Source organism: Pecten maximus, chromosome 11 (genome assembly GCF_902652985.1).
Source record: "Pecten maximus chromosome 11, xPecMax1.1, whole genome shotgun sequence".
NCBI classification, from domain to species: domain Eukaryota; kingdom Metazoa; phylum Mollusca; class Bivalvia; order Pectinida; family Pectinidae; genus Pecten; species Pecten maximus.
Window position 1 is genome coordinate 13049131 of NC_047025.1, and position 25658 is coordinate 13074788.

Sequence of the window (25658 nt, forward strand, 5' to 3'; positions counted from 1 at the left end):
TGCCGGTTTGATTGTATAGTATAATTATATATGGTCATCTCTGCAGATTGGTCAGTAATGGCACATTTGAATATGCATTAATTCCTCTTGATACATATTTTTTTATAAATAAAACTGTATCTACAGCTGACAGTACATAACAATGACGTGAAAAATTATCTACTACAAAAAGTAAATAAACAATAAACAGTACATATCAACATTTACATATCCATACTTTTAAAACCGTAATAAAACATCCTTGAATCCAAAAACCACTGTTTAATAAGATATAGTTCGATACTAATGAAATCATCATTACTTGAACCACATCATTTTTTAATATTACTAGTACATGTGAAATATTGAAAATTTATGTTGTTTCAATCTGAGCTTCTCAAAAACATTTTTTTTTTAAAGAAACATGTTGTTAAATTAAAAAAATTTCAAGAATTATTTTCTTCTTTCAATTTCTGTGCAGTCTTAATAAGTGTTTAATTAAACAATATCATTTTAAACACTGAAATGGTGAATAATTTTAACCCAGCACCAAAAACTATTTATTAGACAATGAAAACTCATGTTTAATTAGATTATAAACACCATTGTTTAACTTGAAAATGGATACTAACACCTTACTAAATATATACTTACATTATTGTAACTGATTACAGTGCCAACAAGTTTTCATGTAGAAGGACAAAATGAGCAAAATAGGAAAACTACCGACACATATCTATATACTCTAGTGTGAACCTCAGAAACTATGTATTAAAACTCAATTTGTATATATAACATGGGCAGTATCTTAAGTGTCCTCATACTGTGTATAATATATTTTTGTATATTTGGTAGGAGGATACTGTGTATAATATATTTTTGTATATTTGGTAGGAGGATACTGTGTATAATATATTTTTGTATATTTGGTAGGAGGATACTGTGTATAATATATTTTTGTATATTTAGTAGGAGGATACTGTGTATAATATATTTTTGTATATTTGGTAGGAGATTTCTTCAATCTTTTTGAGATTTACGAACATATGGCATGCAGTATCCAATTAGATAGAGCAATATAATTATTGTTTTCATTGAAGATCTTTATCTGTGACATCACAAACATTAAAGAGTGACGGTCAGCTCAGAGGCGAGTTGAACATTGCTTCATCTTGAATTCGCAACAACAAATTCTTAAATAAATAAAGCTGAAAGCAGCATGAGAAAACCATTATTTGCTTTGCATAAAGATATGTGAATAACTAAATTATAGTTAACGAACTAATTCTAGCGTTTAATCATTTGGCTATATGTTATTTTCTCAGTCTGGTTTAATAGTACTTACATTATCTGTATATTTTAAGGTAATATAAAAAGTATTTTGACTGTTTGATAACTATTTGGACCCCGATATATTTGAGGATACCTAAGCAGTCTGTGAGACAGATAGCAGACATTAATATGAAAACCAGACGACTTTTAGTCATTTCTCAATAATATTTCACCGATTGACTGACAAAATTCATGAGCTCAAATGTGATGTTTGAGCCTCCATTTGAAAATCACAGTTTATATTATGAAAAAGACCCTAGAAAAATCTGCGGTTGAAACACTCAATGAGCACAAAACTGATGATTAAACTCCAGCAGGAGCACAACAGGTAACAACGCCATCTTTCAAAACTTCATGAGCTCAAATTTGCAGTTTGAGCCTCCATTGTGAATTTTGGACTACACGATTTAACATAAACAGCTAAAACTATCATACATTACCGGTACCATGAAACAGAGCTTGGACTGCCATACAGAAATCAGTACCACACAACACTCAATTATTCCTGCCAGAAACAATACAAACATACAGAATGTATTTCACTTCATATAAAAAGATCTTTTTTCTTTGCCAATAATATGAAAGTTAAGAACCAAGCATTTCTGATATAAAAACATCACACACTCCTTTGTGCACATACATACGATATTAAGGCAGCGTAATTACTCAAAACCTAAAACCAAGCATACTCCATTTGGTGCAAGCTTCCTTTTATTAAAATCTCGCAACTCTCTATCTCATGACATACACATTCATTTTGAGCTCTCTGTACCAGATCACCTTACAAACATTGATCACATATATTTAGCAATAAATTACTTTTTTTCCCCTTTTTTTTCTTCTTCTGTTTTTTGCCTTTATGTCAAGAAAACACTTATCTGTGACCTTACATTGAATATTTCTTTTACATTTTTTAGTTCAATAAATTCACCATTTGGTTTTACTTCAGTTGTTCATATTTTCTTTTAAAGAAATCTGAATTTCCCAAAAATTGAGGCATTTTTCTTGGATCTGGACATACATTTTCCTAAACATTAATTTAAATAATATAAAGCTTGTTCAGTACTCACAAGTTGAAGATGATCTTTGTCCAAAGAAATCAGATATAATATGATATTCCAATACTGTCACTCAAACAAGCACCCATAAACATTGTCATACAACTAAAAAAAGTGCCTTGCACACATCAAAATTTATCAATAATCTCGGATATTTGCTGCAAGAAACTTGGATAGAAAATACAGTTTTCTTATCACATTACAAAATAAACATTCGTGAAAAAGTGAATGTTGTATAAAGTAGGAAGAAATATACTGTTTTGGCACCAATGTCTGTTTTGTAATGAGACAGATTTGGTATTTTCACGGTTGTAGAAAAATATCACATTATTTACTGAACATCCAACGGACTGGCCTATCACACTAAAGTGAAAGGAATATATTTTTAAAATTTCGATCTTAAAATTGAGTAAATCAAAAACAGAAAACAAAAACAATGTTCAATTGAAGGTTTTGAAATGTCAGAACAATTACGTAATAAAATCAAAATATTATAAATGATTGAGAAAGTTTCAATGTTTTTCAGGATGTATGTGCTACCTCACTCCACTACCTCTTTTCAAAAAAGAGTTCCAATGATTCGGTCTAATATCTTTTACAAATAAAAATAAACAGAAAGTAACACCAGAATAAATGTGAAGATACACTTAATTCTTATCAATTACACTACGTAAGGGAGATAACTCATAGTTATCTGTATAAGGTCTAAGGTAGCATACAGCTTTAGTTTAACAACAAATACAATACATAACTTCCTTTCCTTAAAAAAAATAACTATTTTGTTTGATATGATATTTTTTCTTTGAATTCGTTTTTTTTTCTGGAATTAAAAAATTGGTTTATAAAAACTCATGACTAACCCATTACTAATGACCCAGCATTGTATGTTTATGAAAATACAGAAAACTTAAAATGTTAAATCATAATCATACATCTCATTATAATTTGTGTTAGCCAATGATGAGCCCTTTTTTCATGAAATGGAATGGACGTTACATATTTGTCATTGACTGACAGCAGAAATGTGTATCTCAAATAATAAAACCACCTGCCAAGTAAAAGAACAAATCTCTACTACTGATAATCCACTACTCTGATTTAGTGTGAGCCACATTTCCATTTGTAGGTGCTGTTTTTGCATCTCTGTACGTTGTAAATAATTTCGCATATTCAGGATGTAATTCTGCATATGCCTTGAATTCATCTGTAAAGACAAAAACATTGACTGTTATTTAGACCTCACTTGAAGTGTAGCGTTCATGCACATGCAGACCTGCCAACCTTTCAAATTCAAAAATAGTAATTTGGCCCATTTTTGAGCAAAAAAAGAGTAATTCTTAACAATTCTTGCCAAATCTATTGCATCAAAAAGAGTAATTTGCTACTATTTCGAGAGAAAAAAGAGTAACGACCACCACAAAATAGTAAAGATTACTATAAAATAGTAGTAGTTGGCAGGTCTGCACATGTAACTGCCACTAAAACATTTTTTCCCATTATAGTTTATTACAAAACTGTGATACAGGCTTATTTTGAATATGGCAGGTTATAACTATATACAAAGCTAGGTCTTAGACATCAAGTAATTTATGTACCGTACCAGATATAAATTTGATAATTCAAATACAGTAATTGTGGTGACACCATTTCAGTTCATTTGTCTCAACCTAAAATACATCTCACAGAGGCATTTTTATTACATTTTTACCAGTGAAATATCAAAAATTATTCAGTCTATAAAAGTGATATTTTTCATCATATTTTTCACTAGTGAAAATATCACTTTTGCTGATTTGACCAATCAAATTAATGATTAGAAAATACCAAAATAATTGACCAATCAGAAAGCCCGACATATATGTCAGCACCTGGACAGGGGGAACTACTTTTTTTGTATGCAAACTTTCGCTGTAGGCCTAGTTAGCATACGGGGTAGGTTTTTCGTTGATAAAAAATGTAATAAACAGAATATCTAACAGTGTCTTCAGTAATACCAAATATATTTCACTCGTGTGGCTAATATTTTGATATTTTTCACTCGTGCTGCGCACTCGTGAAAAATATCAAAATATTAGCCCCACTCGTGAAATATATTTGGTATTACTGAAGACACTGTTAGATATACATGTACTCTATATCCTCCACACAACATGGGCCCATTTTTTTCACCCACCATCCTGACTTTACGTTTCAGTTACCTAACAGTTTAAGACCTCCTCCTGCACTTTAGTCAGACCAACAAGAGTGATTATTATAAGTTTATATCAAACTTGTATTTTAACAGTTGTAGAATTGATCAATAGGATATGTGCTAGCTCTAGGTAATGATATACCCCTCAGTATGGCAGGTTATAACTATATACAAAGCTAGGTCTTGGACATCAAGTAATTTAAATTTAAAATTTAAATTCCCTCCACCTCCAAAACCTGGCACGTCCTTAAATGACCCTGACTGTTAATAGGACGCTAAACAAAATAAACCATAAACCAAACCTGCTTTAATATCAGAAAGAGCCCTGACTTATTAACCAGCGACACCGTACCATAAGTGATTTTCTCGTCGTTCTTTGTGTCCACCCGTTCAAACAACTCATCCACGTCTTCCATTCCAAATGCATTTTGTAGGATCCCTGTGAGATCTTCCCGACTGATATAACCTTTGTTTTCTTGATCAAACAACTGAAATTCATACAAAAAAATAGATATTTCTAAACTTCCTAAAAGAAGACATATTCAAGGGTGAACAATTTCCCAATGAAAAGTTTATGCGAAATAAAAGATGTTATATACAAAACACTTTCTTCAGGTTGGTAATTTATACATTGTATATACATTCCAAGTATATACAATGTATATATGTAAATACATATGAGTGTAGACTTTGGTATATCACAACCAGTTACTATATAAGATATTTTTGTGACATTCTGGTGACTACACTGTGGGAGGTATACAAGACTAATCTTTTTTGACTTCCTTATACAAGCTGTTTTGGCTACCAAAAATCCTATACTGGTTGTGATATACAAAAGTTGACTCACATACCTAGGGAGATGTTTTTTGTTGAATTAGCCAAGCAGTTCTGAGAAATTGCTAGCTAGCCATAAAATCTAGAGTACCTATAGTTGATTCAAGCTGTGCTGGCAGACAAGGATTTAATTGTTCTTCTGGGATCAGGAGTAATTCATAATCATGTTGGACATTCATTTATATAGAAAACACAGATATGATAACTCTTGCTCCTGGACAGGTATCTATAAATAGCGTATCCATCGACTTTCATGAAATGAAAAAGTGACCTTTTACCCTCTAAACCTGATTGATGACCATCAGAAAGTGATCAGGTGCAAAATTTGATGCTAGATTATGGTGTGAATGAGAACCATATATGATGGGAGTTTCATGAAATAAATTGTGATAAATATTTTGTTGCAGAAGTAGTCAAAGTGACCATTGACCCTTTAACCTTTACCGATGACCATCAGAAAGTAAACTTGAGGCAAAACTTACTGTTATGATACTTTGGTGTCAATATGAGCCAAATCTGTAGAGGGGGTTCTCAAAATATATCATTGATCAAAACAGGATGGGACACGATACGGTAGACAACACGATCAACACTCTAAAATGGCGGCCAAATGAGCAGAAGAAAATAATGCTGAGGAGAAAATTTGCCACAGATCTACTGTAACAGAGCAGACTTGAGTTTGTTTAAATATTGACAAACCTGGAAGGCCAGCTTGATGGTTTCTTCTGTGTTTGCAGGAGACGACACCAGAGACAGTCCTATGACATACTCCCGAAAATCTATCATTCCAGAACTGTTCTGTAATTGGCAAAAGATGTCAGTCATACCTAATGTACATTATATTACAGGGAGACCACAAATAGAAATCACCATTTAACATTCTAAAACATGGTTAAATTTAATTTTTCTATACATTTGATGAGTTATAGAGCTTGTAAGCTTTAAAAGTTTTGCTTCTACAGAAGTTTGAACTTCTAATTTTATCTTTTAAATTTAAAGTGGATATTTTAAAATAATTAATATCATGTTCTATCTCTATATTTACTGATTGCACACAAGACTTCTTGCACTACCCTATCAAATATTCATTCACAGCTGAGTTGATTGGAATACAACAGAGATAACTATCTTTGATACAGCACAGTGTCTGTGGAAGGACTTAAACTAGCGACCCTTCTGTAATTCTGCATCATACTACTGTTACTTTCTGAACTACACACTTCCTCTATGCCTTCAAGGTGCTGGGCAAATAGGCTTTAAAGTTATGCTAATTTCAGTTTTAGTACAAAGATACATACAGTGACAAATTTCAAACAAATCAAACAAAGAATTGTAATTTACCCTGTCATAAAGGGCAAACACTTGTTCCAGAGCCTCAGACTTTGGCAGACGCAGGTAGCAAGCAAATTCATCTAGAGTTATCACCCCTGTCTTATTTGGTGCTATAGATGAATATCTTTCTAACATTGACTGTAAATCTTCAAGCTTTACCCTGAAACAAAATTCAACTTTTAAAAATAATTTCAGAATCAGGGGTGATGTTTGTCGTGTGTAAAAACAAGTTAATGTGAAATATTATTGAGAAATAATGAAAAGTCCCCTTTTATTTTCACAAGCCAGCCCAAATTAATAACATGTACAAATTCAAACAGACTTCAGGGTAGAAGAAATGCGATTGAAATTTTTACTGGAAAATAACAATACTTTTCCCATTTTGTTTACCAGCATTACTATTTTTCAGTTCCACATCTCTATTAAGAGACCACTCTCCATTAAGAGAACTTCCCTGGAGGGGGCGCTTAATATTGTTCTATCTGATAAAATTCTGGTGGAGACAAGCACCACCCTACTTTGTTTTTGAGATTCTGTTTGAAATAAATACAGAAATATGAGTCTTACTTACCCGAGTTTATTATGAAGTTTAGAGAACTCTACAAGTCCAGTCGACAATGGCATCTTTAGTTTGCCTGCCTGCTTCATTAGTCGACAATCATCAAATGAGTGATCAGTCGTTGGTACCCCTAATGATCTAAACAACACACAAAACAGTTAATTATTCACCATGACGTGTATTTACAATATATGCTTAATTACGGACCTTTATGTCTGAAATTTCATACTCAAGAAATACATTGTACATGAGGTGTCTCCATGCAGTAAATCTTATATTTTATGTATAACTTGAAAATGTCTGCAAGACATGAATGCCCCTCTCCTATACAAAAATGTGTCCTATGCAGAAGGGGTCAAAGGTGACCTATCATGACCCTTTAACCTTGACCGATGCCAATCTGAATAAGATCAGGTTTCATTTAGAACATGATTTCATAATATTATGGTATAAACACGAACCACATTTGTTGATGGGTTTTAAACTACTGTATGACTTTAATTTGGAGCTGGACGGCCTGGGTCGACATGGTTACTACACTTTATTCCCTCTACCATCTTTTCCATATAAATTGGTGAGAGCATAAAATCCCAAAGTTTATACCAATGTTTCTTCAAACATTCCTTTCTTTTGGGGATATGGTGTAAGGGGAGATAATTTCTGTGTGATTGTGGGATAAAATACATACATCCTCTTGGAATGGATCATTACACAAAGAATCAGCTTTGAATGACGCTTTGATTTAAACTTTAATTTCCAAAAATTCAACTTACTCTGCCATAATGCTTCGCACCCTCTCAGCAAACAGTTTAACATTATCTTTTTCTCCCTCTTTTGGAACAACAACAGGTAAAAACTGAAAATATAAACAGTTAATTTATTCATTTGAATAACATCAGGAAAATTTAAAAGTTGTATGGTTCTCTGAATTTTATGAACAATCATAAGACATCCAGATGAAAATTTACCCAAAACAGTTAAGCCTACATATGCATTACCAGCAATGTTGAATGTTTAATTTAATAAATACTTTGTATACTGGTATATTTTACTCTGTTGTAATAATTCACATTTATCTCTATTTATTTATTTATATAGAAGGAACCTCAAACTGAAAAGGTTCAAGAGATTTATAGAAAAACAACAAATATTTTGAATCCTTTGGTATGACCCTGTGTATATGCTGCTGAATAAACTATTACAAAGGCATGCTACGGATCACAGTGTATGGATGAAGCCAGGAAATAAAGTTGAACACCAGACCAAGTCTAGAAATTGGCGATTGAATACCTCTATTTCCATGGAATTGTGGAAGTTGCATAGTGTCAGCCAAAAGCAGGCAAACCTGAAATATGAGAAGATGAATGGAATACTGTATAGCTGTTTAACTTCTCTGGGCTAAAAACTTGCTGTTGTCTCAGTTGGAAACTATTTTGTAGGTACATATGGTAATACAAAAGGCCAGTATTGCTCACCTGGCTGAATTTGACCAACTGTTAAACCAACGTTGATAGACTTATTTGCTGATGTTGAACAATATTACACATATGGTTATGGGTTACTGCTTCAAAGACATCACTAGGACTCCCTTGAGATGTAAAAAGACTAAAGTGATCAAGGGGACTTACATATGAAATTTTAGAAAGATCCCTTTAGGGCTTTCTGAGAAATAGTGACAACAAACTTTAATTGTCAAAATCCAAGATAAGCACCTGTCGGCCATGCTGTTTTCCAGTCTGTCTCAAAATGCAATAGACCCCAGCACCCATTTACAGATATTACCACCTATACAGTACATACCAGATCCTATTTTTTAAGAAATGAATCATGTTTGAAATTCACTTGGTAGAAAATTCTTTTACAAATTGTAGTAAACTTGCAATAATAGAGTACGTCATTATCTGCTTGATTTAGCTATATGGACGATATCAATCTGTACTCATCAGCTGTAATAAATGAACAATTACATTAAGTATTGCTATACATGTCCCCTCCCTACTATTACACTGTAATGATATTTAAAGAAAGTGGCTTTTCTAATCTAAGTGTCGATGCCACTCATAGGTGCTGTGCATGAGGGATTGAAATACGGGAGAAAAGCAAATATTATATAAATATAAAATGGCATGTAAAAAGAAAACACTTTTATTGTTTTTTAAGTGCATTCCTGAATGTTTTACTCATGATTATCCTATGTCATTTTAAGAATTTTTATTTACTTTATAAAGGCTGTGGTTGCATTAAAGTTGTGATGAACAGTGAAGAATTACGTTTTTAAACCTCACTTGAATTGGCATACTCGTGATGTTTCTTGATAAACCACATCGCGATTCCCTACATACAGGTATAAGATTCCTGTGAATTACTCTCCCAGTTTATTTTGGTTCCTAAAAGTTTTAAAATTGTACTCAATTTACTGGGTTTTTTTCTCTCTGAGTAATAACTGATCTGTATCTAAATTGGAGATCTGACAACTTTAGTTAGAAGAAACTCGTCTCGGAAATTTATTATTTGTTCTCGATGAATGGGCCTACCTGATCTATTCGGTGACTTGTTGAATCACACATTATATACTTTGTGCAAGCATTTCACTACCGACTGATTTAAAATATGCAACCTCTTTATTGCTATCAGAATCTCTCCTGCGGAAACAAGCTAACGTTAGGTTTCGCCTCACAATCACTTCAACCAACTTAACCAGCATGGCCATTTTTGTGTGGCCTATGTCTCGGAAATTATTCGACTTTCATTTTAAGTATCGAATGTAAAAACAATCAGAGATTTCACTTATTGATTTCCAATTGGAAAAGCCGAGACTAAAAACAGTCTTCGAAGACCAAGGGCCATTTTTATCAACCCAAGAGCCTGAGGTGACTTTCCAATGTCGCATCAACTAGAGTGTATACGAGTTACCTCCCCTAGCACAAACCAGGAAGCAAGTGTAATAATTTGCACAGAAAATAGTTCGGAATACTCAGGGATAAAACAGGTCATATATGTAAGATTTAAGCAGATTTTCTATAATTTATTTAAATTCAACAATTGTCTTCAAACAAGTAAAAGCATGAATAATATTACTTATCACAAACAAATACTTCGTGGAAGGAGACAAAATTGTTTAGTGTGTTGTTAGTGTTTTTTGGGAAAAATTATTTCCGTTCCAATCCTGAACTGATTTATCATTGAAATAAGCGACATTTTGGTTCCCCGAGAGTTCCGAATGAATTCTTTCTAGCAAAATTTGGCGATGACCGCTTAAGGTTGCTGTTTCACAGCACCTAAATATAGTAACGGTGAACTTAACCCAACTACACTGAAACTTGAACTTGTCTGAGATGTTACGGTCTTTAGCAATTGTGCAAAGCTTGATCAAAATCTCTCAAGAAATGAAGCCGCTAAAGCATTGACAAACTTCAGTGTCACATATAACAAGACGGATGGTGAAGAGAACCCCAGTCCCCCGATTTCACTGGTAGCGTACTAATAACTTAGAGCGAAATTCAGCCTTTTTACCCATATTTTCAACGTGAATTTTGCAGAATCAAACTAACTACTACTGGTAATGGACTTTCAACAGCAACCACCTGTCAATAGTGACCAGCTTCATTGGTTCCTGATCATGAGTGGTCACTATAAACAGGTTTTATTGTAGTAATACGGACATCGTCTATCTATGCATCACTGTTGTACCATTCATAACATCTACAAGTGTCTGAGACTTTATGTAGACAAAATAGAGATCTAGATTTTGTGATCAGTATTTGTATCCAACTCCTTGGTTAAGCAGTGTGAAGTACTTACGCCCCAGGTCCTTCCCATGTCCATGTATATGTGTCCTGAAATTCAAGATGAAAGACAATTCATGTAAAATAATTTTTCATCTACTAATTTTCAAAGGAAATTTAACTTGCACTTCCGTTTCCTTTGATCAATTATATTTATTTCAAAGGTTGTATCTGTGAGAAATATATGAGAAGATTGATATATATTTTTTAATACAATGTTTTTTATGTAATTTTTAACCATTTTTTTTACAAAATTGATTACTTCAGGCGGGGATTCGACTATGGAGGGACTAAAACGTAATTTTACGGGAAAAGCATGCGACCAGCAAAACATAATTTTACAGGGATAGCAGCTCTAGGGTTAAAATGTAATATATGCTGAAAGAAGTTAAAAGTCACTAAGATATAAGACTGAACATATGAATATACTGTTAAAAACAAATTAAATTCCAATATTACTCACCATTTTATTTGGATAGCGTATACAAACAGGCTGAACAGGCATACAGGGGTAAAAAGCACCTAATAACAAAATATAAATGGTTACTATATGGTGCTACAGGGTAAACTCTCAACAAAAGGCCAAGAGGACCTGCATCATTTACCTGGCTATTTCAGTGAGTTAGGCAAATGCACTATTATGATGTATATTTCCCCCATTTGGGCCCTGTCCATTTAAATTTGTTGCCTTTCCTAAAAGGATGCCTTTAGACTATATTTTGGACTGAATCCTTTTATTCCTTCTGCAGAAGGATTTTAAAGTGACTACTACCTAAGATTTGGCCCTCAGGAAACGGTAAGTTGCCTTTATAAATAATCAACTATACCAATAACAAGAGGCCCAGAGGGCCTGTATCGCTCACATGGATTTCATGAGATATGAAACAAGAATGATGATTAAGTATATTTGTCACTGGTATTGCTATGTCAATATATCATAGGCACTTTATATGGGAAAATGAGGATTTGATGTCAAAAAATGCATTAATCCATGAAATAAAATTAACTTTTGGCACAACCCCATAGGGATGCTACCACACAAATGTGAGTGATATCCATTGCTTAGTTTCAGAAAAGAAGTTGTTTAAACCAATTGACCCCTTTTGACCCCGCCTTCTGCACCCCGGGGGGAGTGGGGGTCAGTTCCTTCCTTTATAAAATTTTGAATCCCTACCCAAAAGGATGCTACCAGGCAAATATGAGTGATATCCCTTGCTTAGTTTCAGAGAAGAAGTTGTTCATATCAATTCAGCCAAATTGACCCCTCTTGGCCCCGCCCCTCAGGCCCCCGGGGGTCAGCCTCACCATTTTTACAATTTTGAAGGCCCACCAAATAGTGATGCTACCAGGCAAATATGAGCAATATCCATAGATGAGTTTCAGAGAAGAAGTCGCTAATATCAATATAGCCCAATTGACCACATTTGGCCCCGCCCCTCAGGCCCCTGGGGGGTCAGCTCCATCATTTGTACAATTTTTAATCCCCACCCCATAGTGATGCTACCAGGCAAATATGAGCGATATCCATCGCTTGGTTTCAGAGAAGAAGTCGTTTATATTAAGAGAGCCAAATTGACCCCTTTTGGCCCCGCCCCTCAGACCCCTTGGGGGTCAGCCCCACCATTTGTACAATTTTGAATCCCCACTCCATAGGGATGCTACCAGGCAAATATGAGTGATATCCATTGCTAAGTTTCAGAGCAGAAGTCGTTTATATCAATTCTGTAAAACTGACCCCTTTTGGCCCCACCCCTCACACCCCAGGGGGTCAGCCCCGTCATTTGTACAATTTCAAATTCCTACCCCAAGGTGATGCTACCAGTAAAATATGAGAGATATCCATTGTTTGGTTCCAGAGAAGAAGTCAATTATATGAATATAGCCTGATTGACCACATTTGGCCCCGCCCCTCAGGCCCCTGGGGGGTCAGTCCCATCATTTGTACAATTTTAAATCCCAACCCCATAGTGATGCTATCAGGCAAATATGAGTGACAGGCATTGCTCGGTTTAAGAGAAGAAGTTGTTCATATCAATATAGCCAAATTGACCACATTCGGCCCCACCCCTCAGGCCCCTGGAGGGTCAGCCCAATCATTTGTACAATTTTGAATCCCCACCCCATAATGAGGCTACCAGGCAAATATGAGCGATAGCCATTGCTTGGTTTCAGAGAAGAAGTCGTTAATATCAATATAGCCAGATTGACCACATTTGGCCCCGCCCCTCAGGCCCCTGGGGGGTCAGCCCCATCATTTGTACAATTTTGAATCCCCACCCCATAGTGATGCTACCAGGCAAATATGAGTGATAGCCATTGCTTGGTTTCAGAGAAAAAGTCGTTTATATCAATAGCGCAAAAATGACCCCTTCTGGCCCCGCCCCAGAGGCCCCCAGGGAGTCAGCCCCATCATTTGTACAATTCTGAGTCCCCTACCCATAGGGATGCTTCTGACCAAATTTGGTCAAATTCTGATGTGTGGTTATGAAGAAGAAGTCAATTGTTGACGGACGGATGGACGTCAGACCAGGTGAGCTAATAAAGCGATATACAAGCCTATACGGTAAGTACATATTTTTTGGTCATTCACTTCCGTTGAAAAGAAAATATGACGGAAAGGCCTGCATGGTATTACGATTGGATTAAAATTCATAATATATGAATTAGATCAAGACGACTCTGTTTACATTTTTTATTTTCTAGATATCAACCAAGAATTGTAAGTCACTTTAAACTTAATTAACAGAAAGTGTTAGTTTTGTGACAAATTCTTGGAAAATATCATGTTTTAGTGATTTTTAACACTATAGTTGCTTTAAAGAATTTGCTGATTTATCCCTGCGGGGCCATGGCCCTCAGGCCCCAGGGAGGTTAGACCCCCTATCTCCAAGAATGCTTGTGACCGTTAAAATGCACCCTTAAGTAGGCCTGCCTGCTCAAATGCTCACCTGTTTCTTATTAAGATGACCGTGAAGAGATAACCAAAGTTCAAAGCCAGTCAATTCATCAAATGATCAAACTTTTTTTCTTTTAGCCATAAGACTGACTGAGCCCTCGATTTTACCATGACATATTCCAGGTGTGCAGAGAGTGAAAGTGGACATAGCATTTGAATTTAATTTAGTAAATTTCCAAGTTATACCGACCTGACTTGAAATTGATGACAGCCTTTCTGTTTGTGCAGGTGCCCTCTGGGAAAATAATGATCTGAGGCCACTGGCCTCCCGACATGGCCCGGCGATTGATCTCTTTGATCGTGTTCTGTCGAGAGTTAGGGTCCTCACGATTCACATAGACTGGTTGTGTGAACTCCATGAGAGCTGAAGTAAATGCATACCATAGTTACAATGTAAAGAGAACAGCAATTTGAAACGACTTTTTTCTATTTTACTAATTTTGTGAAGATTACTTTAATGTCATTACTTGTGACTTATAAAGAAACATATAAGTCAAATTTGAACATTTTTTTAATATATTTTAGTATCTAACATCTATATTTTTTAGTTAATACTTCACAATAAAGTTTTGCACAACTGAAACCTGATAATTACTTCTAACTTGAATTAATATGGGGAGATACATGAGAATTTTATTAGAGAGAAACACGGCAATTCAAATTATTAGTATCAAGGGAATCTGTAAGATCTATGTACCGTCAGGTTGGTAAGTATATGATGCACACAAACTTATTATTCAAAAGTTTAACAAAATATTAAAAGGGGGGTTCTAAATTAAAAGAAACTGGTGTTATAATTAGAGTTGGCAGTTTTTTTGTCCTATACTTTGAGAAATTCCTCAAAAAGGGAGATAATAAGAAAAAAAATGTTCAAATGGTGATTCAAATATATTGTCTCTCTGTCCTATAAATAATTCATTGAGATGAGAAATCATCAAATTGAGGATGCATTATACTTTACTTTCGTCCCATCGTCGGAGACTCACGGTTGATTGCACTACGCTTCGCTACACTCTACACTTATAAGTGTAGCGCAGCATAGTGCAATCAACTGTGGGTCTTGGACGATACTTTCGTCCATAATAGGTACATATTGTATATACAGTAAATGTATTTAAGTTTAAATTTGACTTGTTTCTTATACATGTAATATCAAATTACCTTGTTAAATATGGGTATCAATATATAATAAATTAGTATTATAATAGCCATATGTGGTATACATGTAAATAATTGGTTATTTTAATGTCAGTTTCGTTATAGGATCAAGTTTAATATACATATATATATATATATTTATCACATAACTGGCCTGTTCTACTATATGTCAGTACTATCCTAAGACATATGCAATAACACGATTGTGATGTCACAAGTACTTAATGTCATCACAATGAACGTGTGACATCACATGATTTTCTCTGCAGAGAAAAACATACTGTCTCAAAATTTGCCTGTCTTATATAGAATTTAGAAAATTTTTACTTGTATTTTAATAAATACAAGTTATATGATAAACAGAATCTTACACTCATGACTATGTCTTATGGAAATATTAAACTTGTTAAATTATCTTATATGCCACAAGCCTGGTTTACGCAAATACCATATCAAATTATTGAACTTGATTTATTAATTCCATATATCATATAGCAAATCAAGTATGATCTACTTTATAGCATATGATAAAGTGGAGCCCCTGCTTGACAAGGCAGTGACCAAATTGATAGTTCAAAATATGGAGTTTGTATGTCAAGCTTTTATCCGAGTTTACTGCATTTTTGTCTGTTTTCTATAACAATCACTATGACCATGTTATACAGGATCCAATATAATTGGCCTACAACCACGATGCATTAAAATGCTGTCAAAGATTTTTGTCCTAACAATCCATCAGATCTCATGACATGAAAAATATATACCAAGTATTATAGTTATTCCTCTCTATGTTAACCTACATAATACCACAAAATCTCTCTATCCTGATTCAAACTGTAATCATTTTACAAGATTTAGAAGCGATACATATCATTTTGCTATTAAATAAGTATTTTATAAAATGACAACTTTAGTTACATTGTCACAGGACAATGGGTTGAAATACCTAGATTTCATGGATTTTTTTTATTCTTGCTATTATATTTGTGTTTCCAATATCAGATCACAATAGGTCAGAAATAAATACTATCATATGCCCAGCATCAGGGGCACTGCCATTAAGAAATTTGAAGTTATTTTACCGACATCTAATAAATTAAGTATGTTTTAACACTGACAAAAGACTCTCAGTAAACCTCAAACACAGAAGATTCTGATCCAGATATTAATAGAAGCATAGCACTACTACATTACACAATACATAGCCACAAACCACGCATATTACAACACAGTAGTATACCAAGTAACATGCACATGCAGAAAACATGCAAATTCAATGGCTACTAAAAAGGCATAGAAGACAGAGTATGTTTCTAAAAATATTGAAATAATAATCAATTTCATAGTAAGTAAATAGCAGCATTATTCTGCAGCAGTCACCCCCCTCTCCTGCACATTCAGACATGTGAAATGATATGGGGATAATAGGGGAAAACTATCATATCCTTCAATGGGTAAATTAGAATGTATTTAAAATCCAAAAAGTTTACATTGTATACGATAATCATAATATCAAATACTTACTTATCAGAAGATGAAATATGACCAAAAAAGTGAAATAGCAACAAGGTTTGTATAAGGCCAGTGACAGTGACCTCCATAATTTCAACTAAGTAGGTCAAGGTTATAAGGGGAACAAAGTGGAGATATTTTTGTGATGAAAAATCTTACTTGAAAGACACAAACAAGAAGGAACAAACTTTCAGCTTTTTTCAGCAAGATCATAAAGACTGAAGAAAACTTGAGCAAGTCAATAATTTAAGATGGCAATAACAATATTTACAAGAACAAAAAACAAAGCGAAAACGTATTTTATCAAATTACTTCAAATTATATATGCCAGAATTTTTTTTATATGTAAGACAGATAGAATTAAAATTTTGACAATTTATTATGCAAGTATTTTATCAAATAACTTCACATTATATATGCCAGAAATTATTTACAAAATATATGAAACTGTCAATATTTTTCTTTCCATTAGAAAATTGTTTGTAAAGCAATGATCAGACTACATGTGTAAATACTCACTTAAAAGTGAGCCAGTGTTAATAAAAAAGACTGATTATATGATAAAGCAGAATTAGATTAAGTTTTTAGTGGGAAGTGCAACAAGAATGTTCAAATATCTGTACTTCAGTTGTTTGAAGACAAAATAATTCATTTATTGATTATAAATGATTTACGAGACCCAAACACATGGTCCACCTCTCAATAAACAACTAAAAATTACATAACAAAAATACCATCATGAAAGAAGAGTAACTAACTCTTCTCGATAGAAAAATCTCAAATTGGATTACTGTTGTGAGCTAGTCTTGGCAGTTGTCTTCTTTAAAGGGTCTAGTTTCATATTTTTTGTTTTTTTTTATTTTTAAAATAAAAATAGAAAAGTTTTGAATTTTTTATTTGCTATATATGTTTGTAATAAACGTACAAGTCACATGACCAGTTAGGAAATATGGCAAAATTACTATTTCCAATTTTTATGGAGACTGTTACATGTTAGTGATGTTTTAGGAAATGTGATACACTGTACAATATTTCTTCTTGAGGTGATATGATTATCTGATGCATTGTGTATGTAATGTAGGGTTTTGCAAAGGTACATTGTCCAGGTCATTCAATGGTACTGAAATACCAAAAACTACTTCTTCTGCGTGTTTTGTTTTGTTTTTGTTAAATTAAGTATTACACAAATGTGATAATCGTTTATATGTAGCAATGTGAAGAATATTGTTGATATTGTGACCTTGATTATAGGTCAAGGTCATTTATATGAGGACACTTTAGACTGCTGCCCAATGTATATTCTCCATGGCAGGAACATACAGGCCAAAGATGAGTACCATGGGTCTTCAAGAGATTGAGGAGAGGATTCACACATGATTTTTTTCACTATTTAGCCTGTGTGACCTAGAAAATAGGTCAAGGTCATACACTCTGTCCTCGGTACCTGATAGCAAGATATCAGCCCTCTGGCCTTTCTTGAACTTTAGAAGAAGATTCCTGATGGTTATGATACATTTTACCTCCGGTCAGTGACCTTGCAAATATGTCAAGGTCATTAATATAGGAAACTTTAATGTTTTCAGTTGCTTACAGTTTTCTAAATGAGGTTGAAAGTTGACTTACAGACAGATGACAGACGCCCACTCATATACCATACCATAAGCTCACTGGCACTTCCTGCCATGTGACCTAAAAGTGAGCTGCAAATATTCATTTCAAAATTTGTTCTCTGTGTACCACGGCCACTAATTGTATATCAATAGCTTTGTTCTCTGGTTCATTATTTTTAGTTGCCAGGTAATAACATATGTAGTTAGGTTTGAATTATCTTTCTCCTAGGAAAGTCAACACATTGCACTAAAAAACAAATATTACGAATCATATTTACATCATATTTGTGCTGCACAAACACGATAATACTTTTTTTTTTAGAGATCTGCAGTATCAATTTGGTAAACAACTGTAAAACTCCTGCAATTTTGTCATTTATATCATAAAACTGTCATAATTGTTCTGGTTATCTGATGAAACTTGACCCAGACGCTTGACCTTACTGGACTCTGGACCTTGACCTTGCTGGACCCTTGACCTTTGATTGCACTGTATTGTCTATGGTAATTTGTGTACATATGTAATATCAAAATTAATATATAGATTTTCCCCAGACATCCTGATAAAAACAGATACATATTTTTTTTTAATCTGACAACTTTTTATTCCAAGTTGAGATTTTTCCTATAGTGAGAGCTAACAAAAAAATCTTGCTAAGATACGTACTTTTCATTAAGGGAGGGAATCGTTCCGCTCTAGCGAGGGAAGTCGGTAAGAATGGAAAGTAAAACAAGACCATTGCATCAAAAAAGGTGGAGTGAGGCGCACACACAGCTATTGGAGCGTCACTAGCCAGGGCACATTGACCTTTAACCTTGATTCTATGAAATCCGACGCTGAAGCAAACTGCTCTTCCTAGAAATGCTAACGGCCCATGAATCGATCTAAATGTAAGCAAACAAAGAGATCTCTGTTACATGTCAATCAAGCAGAGAACTTGTCCTGCCACTGCTTTATACTTCATTTGTGGCAAAAATATGATTCTGAACTGTTGTGCCATTTTGGCTTGTCGTTTGTCTGTAAAAAAAATGGAGGGAAAAAACTTCTTTTTTTTTTCAATTTGGGATCATCTTTTTATATACCTCAATCAGTTTTTGATGAACTTGTACTTGCAAAAGAAAAGCACAGAAATATGAAACTTGATATAGTGAAGACATTTTTATTATTATTGTACTCTATTTTAGTCCCCGAGTACGAAACTTGATGCCAAATCTGAAAGCTTATATCCTAAGTTCATTAATAAATCATTTTAAGTGCAGTTTTAAAGCATTTAAGAAAAGACTTAAAAAATAAATGTAATGTATTCATTGCAAGCAGTGAAATTTTGCAGAGTGCATAAATCACACAAGTGCCAACGAGATCAAAATTACATGTAGACAATTATGAATGTATGAATTAATTACATGTATATCAAGCAATTTTCTTCCTTAAAATTATGAAAAATTCTGGGTATTCAATAATATATACATATTATGCTTTTCAAACAGCACTTCAAAAAATAACATTAAATAAATGTGTTGTGACAACAAACCTAAAAGCAAAAATTTGGAAATGAAATGACAAATTCACATAATTACAGGTCAGCATGTAATTGGCCAACAGCCTGAACAGGGGATCTTGTATCTTCAGGTCTAGAAATGAAAATGTATAATGAAAACAAAAATATTAGGACTGTACAGAAGTACGTACCAACAAATTATGTTTGATGAAACAAATTGTCGCTCCAAGTTGTATATATGGAATCATCCAGTTTTAATGAATTTATCAAAAACACAGGCGTCATGCTCAAATTCACCATGCAGAGAAGCATTTTCAAATGGGAATTTGTTGTTGATGGGTCATGTAGGTAAAATAGTTGTAATTTTGATCATATAAAGCAGATAGTCTTTTGGATAAATTATCTAAACAATGACTGTCCATTAAAAATACTTTTTAATACTGAAGTACAGCTGTATAATTCAGTATTACTAGTAATTGGCAGTTAGGTACATAAAAGAATTTAACTCTAGAGATTTCTCTACCACAGCAATTTTCAGCAGAAGTCAGTTGGCCATGCCTTCTGTTCCCAGACACACGGATCAGGGAATACAAAAGTAAGTGGTACCAATTGTTTCAAAGGTTTGGTAAAATCCAGGACAAAACTGCTGACCCTACAGATTTTTTCTAATTCATGTATATCTTTGTAAAAAAAGATAAAGTAAGCTACCTTGGTTTTTTGTATAAATTATCTGCTCAAAACACAATCAATCAACATTTTCACATGGCCAACCAATAACATATTTGAATGAATGGTTTGGAATCTTCCACTTTCATATTAAATCTAAACATAGTGAAAGCAAAAATGAAAGCAAAAACCATCTTGCACAAGCCAAAACCACAGACAGAAAACATCGGTTTCATTCCTTCAGCCATCCCCAACAAAGCCAGTTAGTCTCAGCATCGGAAAAATGGACACAAGTTTTCTTCGACAAGACATTTTAATTGCTACCTTACATTTATGAGTAGGATATGTAATATGCAAAAACTATAAAGCGGTAATTTCTTTTCTTGAACATTGATTGTCATATATTACACAGGGATTCATGCATCCGGTGCCTGTAGTTTTGAATTATTTGATACTGAAGGGAGACAAATCCAACAAAAGTTCGCATAAATGTATATGACAACATGCATCTTTAAATTTCTAAGACTCCTGTGCTATTTAAGCCACCTGATATACCTGGTGGTTGCATTGTTTGTATAGGGTCCTGGATGATCTGACAGTATTGGTGGGTCACAGAAATAATACAATCTATGATCATGGCCATTTTTCCGATCTGATCAACAATGAGCAAAAAAAACATGCAAATTAGTTTTTCTTTTTTTTTTTTTTTTTACAAAATCAGATGGCAGCAAAATATTAAGCTGTAGTAACTTGTATTGTCAGGGATTTAATTACACTTAGTAGAAAAATATCCTTTCAAACCAAATTAAGTGACTACCTAAATATTTTATCAGTTAATACAGAGACTTTACAGCATATTTTCAATGTTCATGCCACCATGAATGCAAGTTGGTTGTTATCATGGTAGAATATTGTAGCGCTCTCCCCATATTTGAGAATGATGTATACCCATCTGTGTCATCAGTTCAAATAATTTCTGTAACAATTTTAGTCTATGAAATGTTTACTTCTGATGCTGTTCTCCAAATTGCATTATAAAAGGCAAGATAAGAGTGAAATGACACTGCCAAATACCCTATGATATATACTGCCCAATATCTTATCATATACTGCCCATATCCTATGACAAACTGTCCAATATCCTACGATAAAACTGCCCAATATCCAATGAAAGCTATTTCTTGCTTCTGGCAGCATTGATATAAATATATGTAGTCTCGTGAAATTTGACACAGATACAACTTTGTTGACCGGGTAAATATCATTATTACTTCCATAAAATGTTTTGGATTTAGAGACGGGAAATATCATACACAAGGACATACTTCCAAATAATGGCACTTTTTCAGCTTGAGACTTTGCAACAATGGTAGTGAGTTCCAAGGCTACAACAGGTAGAGCATCAAAGTAGGTCGAGTGTGGAACAAGGGTAAGTATAGGTGCTTCCTCAGCACACACTCTCTTCCCCTTAATTGTTACCCAGTGAAATCCACCAGCCAGGAATAATCCTCTGCACATCAGAACAACCAGTGGTCGTAACAAGCTACAAGCAAAAGTCATAAACCTGCATACACATCAAGCTTTGAGGAATTCAGTGCCGACCTTGTGACATATCACACAAGCACCATTTTTCCTTACTTCTGATCTCCAGGGAGTATTCAGTAACTTTTACTTTAAGCTAAAAAAAATTCTAAGTTAATATTAAAGTATCTTAACAGATTTATTATCAGTCTTTTTAAATTGGTAATTTGCTTCAATAAAGTTGTTAAATGTTCCATGAAAGTAAATGTCATTTAAAACTATGAAAAGTGCAAAGTAATTTAACTGATTTATAACTGATACCTGGTAAGCACTAAAGCAGACTTTTTAAATTGCTTCTATACTCGTATATGTAAACCCTCCATGGACAAAAATAACCAAATCTAAATAAAGATAAATTCAAAATAATGGATATAATTAATTATTGTAGTAGCTAATTATAACCTGTTAGTAGTCTTACTCAAAATCAGGAAAATAAATTAACTCATATTATTGTCTGAAAACCATAATGCTCAAAAGTTTGTTAGTACAAAATCAATTATTTATGAGATTTTAAGAAATTTTCTCTGTAAAATCTAAATTTTAATCTTGAATAAGCTTTTAGACTTATGACCTTAAAACCTAGTTATGTACCGGTACCACATTTATCCTGCATGCATGATGACTTGCAATAAGACTAGGGGCAGCTCATAACCTCAACTCAAATAAGAAGCTGGGCTTATTTCCAGACAGGGTCTTATAACAGGATGTGCACATTTCAATAAATTGGGTAACAATATAAATGTATATGCTTCAATTTCCTCAAAATTGGAGAAAGTTCATTAAAAAGTACATTTCTTAGATATTGTTAGAACTAGTCACAGCAAACTGAACATTGCATTGCTGAAAAGAAAAAAAGTATGAACTAGTTCAAACATTTCAAATTAGAGGTTCTGACATTTCAAAATACTGTACACATTTAGAAATTGTTAGGATACATCACAGCAAACTGAAAATTATATTGTTGGATGTTAAATTTTGAGAGATACTAATGCACATACCCTACAAAAATTTAGATTCATTTCATTTCTTTGTACATGTATATGATAAACATTGCACTGCTGAAGAGAAAATATAGCATTGCATATATGATATCATTTCAGAGATGATAATATCAAAACAGTCTAAACCTAACTACAACATGAATCATTATAAACACACTGGAATTAATAAGCCTGCATTTAAATGCTATCTATATACATGTACACTTAGTCTAGCTGATGGGACATTGGATTACCCGGTAAAAATCAATAATCCATTATCAATTATCACAGGAAAGACTTCCCAATGTAATTAATAAATTTGTTTTTAACTGAATTTTCACATCATTATTGTGTACTGTATAGGCTGTAAATGCTGGATCAAAAACAGGGTGAAATATCAATAACATAATAAATCAATAATAATTACAAGTGATCTATTATGAAAAAATAAATCAAATACCAGGTCTCGTGATCTACTATCTCCAATGAACCATTGTTTGAACACTTTTACAATATATATACTTCTGGTTTCACATGTGAATACTACATCTACCTTAGCTTTAAAGTACAGTGTATTGAGATTGAAAAGAATAGAATTTCCTCAAGATTTGAGATAGTAATATATTAAAAGTATGCAATATATCTTCCACGAAAATACTTGAATTGTTTTAGAAAACATTCAGCTTAATGTCTTACCAAACTTGTTACTCCATTATACTGTGGTCTAATTATAAATTCTTTTAAAAAAGGACAGTGAATGTTTTAGGAAACTTACTTTCTCCATCCACAAAGAGGTTTCTGTTTCTCCTCTGGGGTCCTGAATGCCAGGGCTATTTTTGCTAATGCGAAGCCAGACACAAGGAAAATGGCACAGAAAATCAGGCGGAATGGGACTACGAACACAGACATCAGTGCTATCTGTAATGGGGATTATACATAAATATTATATTTACTTTTTTATTATTATACTTCCTCCAATATCAAAAATTATATAAACTTGTCTTCATACTATATATATAATAATCTTCTAAAAGCTTGAGGTTCTGTTTTTATTTTTCAAATTAAAATGAATAAAGAACTGACTGCATCACAAAGAAATTATATTGTACTGCGCATCTCAGTAGCTTTGGTATGGATATTTCAGTCTAATATTTTTCCAATGTAATAAAATTTGTCTATACTGTGCCCATATTGTGGTAGCCATTTTGTGCATCTTTGTTGTGACAAGCAGTATATTATATAATATATTATGCCATCATGATCAGCTGTGTAGCATACATGTTCAACCAAAAACAAACTCATAAGCTGCTGCAAACACATTTCGTTTTGGACATTGGATAAAAAAACTTGAGCTAACCAATTTGCCATCAGTGAGAGAATTACCATTTTGCTATGATTAGCCAAACAGATATCATCCTCCCTTGCCAGAGTGTATCTTGTTCTAAGGGAGATTAATCTGAAACTTATGCTTGAAACACAGGGACATATGCATCATAATTCTTAATGATAAAATTATTCATAAATACATATAAATTATTTCTGGAAGCATACGACTATACATGTGACGTCCGTGTTTGAATACACTCATTGATGACCTGCTTATATTTGTGATTATGGGATACAGATTGAATCATGTTGATGAACCCCATCCAGTCACCACCGACATTTTGTTTTGTGCATGCATGCTCATGGCAGGAAAATATCAAGAAATTTTGTAAATTAACTAAACTCAGAGTCAAGGGGGAAATCTGTATTATATATTGGTCCTCTTCTTCAACATCCATAACTCAATCTTACTCTGTAACGTTCAATATGTCTAACATTATTCAGTGGCAGAAATGTTGTAACCTTGCAAATTATGATTAAAAAAAAAAATAAGTACAATACAGTACCATTATTCTTTTTTTCCAACATCCACCCACAATGGTATCGATTTACAACAAGGTAAAATATGCTTACTAAAAAGCATTTAACGTTGACTATAAATATAGAAACCTGTTTTATCTACCGGAAGTAATGCATCAATTTTTGGTACTTTCCCATGTGCTAATAAATTTCAGTTTTGCATTTTTATGATATTACATGACTAAATAAATGTGATTTGGACGAATAAATTGATGAAGTTAAGTTTAAAATGATTTTAAGTTTGTGTAGATCTATCAAGTTTTTCCCCGACCGGAAAATATAAACTTCAAAATATAAATATTCCTATAGTCTAATATCGTTTTATATCTAAAGAATACATCTTAATCAAAACAATAACAAATTGTCTCCACAACAAATTACAATTCGTTTGCAAAAAAAAGTATTGCAACAACAGTGAATTAGCACACGCTTAATATTTCAAAACCTGTGATTCAGATGACTAAATGAATCACATCCTCATACGATTACAATATACATCAAGGGTCATACCCTGATCTTGTCCATATTTGTGAGGTCGATCTGGTGCACAAATGGATTAGGAACAACTGGCGTCATCAGAGATTCCTGACGAGGAATTCCCTACGTTTCTTTTCATGTTTTTTACGTGTTGATAATATGGCTTTTACAACATTGTCCGGTTCACTGACGGAAACGGTATTAATAGATTTCCTGCACGCATGCGCTCCAGTCCGACGTA

The 25658-nt window shown here is 33.5% G+C and overlaps 1 protein-coding gene across 2 annotated transcripts; it reads right to left on the reverse strand.

The window, feature by feature from the left end:
* Positions 1–457: 457 nt before the first annotated feature.
* Positions 458–25617, reverse strand: LOC117337178 (lysophosphatidylcholine acyltransferase 2-like). Of its 2 annotated transcripts, none has more exons than XM_033898026.1 (13): positions 25451–25617; positions 23811–23953; positions 21800–22017; positions 14220–14393; positions 11537–11595; positions 11090–11124; positions 8579–8633; positions 8062–8144; positions 7301–7426; positions 6739–6889; positions 6097–6195; positions 4913–5048; positions 458–3573 (listed from the first exon to the last, which is right to left on the reverse strand). In XM_033898026.1, exons 1-13 carry the CDS (start codon positions 25514–25516, stop codon positions 3458–3460), a joined length of 1461 nt encoding a protein of 486 aa, XP_033753917.1. In that variant the 5' UTR covers positions 25517–25617; the 3' UTR covers positions 458–3457. The 2 variants fall into 2 exon arrangements, with proteins under 2 accessions (XP_033753917.1, XP_033753918.1); XM_033898027.1 differs by lacking the exon at positions 21800–22017 and adding an exon at positions 18977–19194 and having other exon boundaries at positions 25451–25609.
* Between the last annotated feature and the right edge of the window lie 41 nt (positions 25618–25658).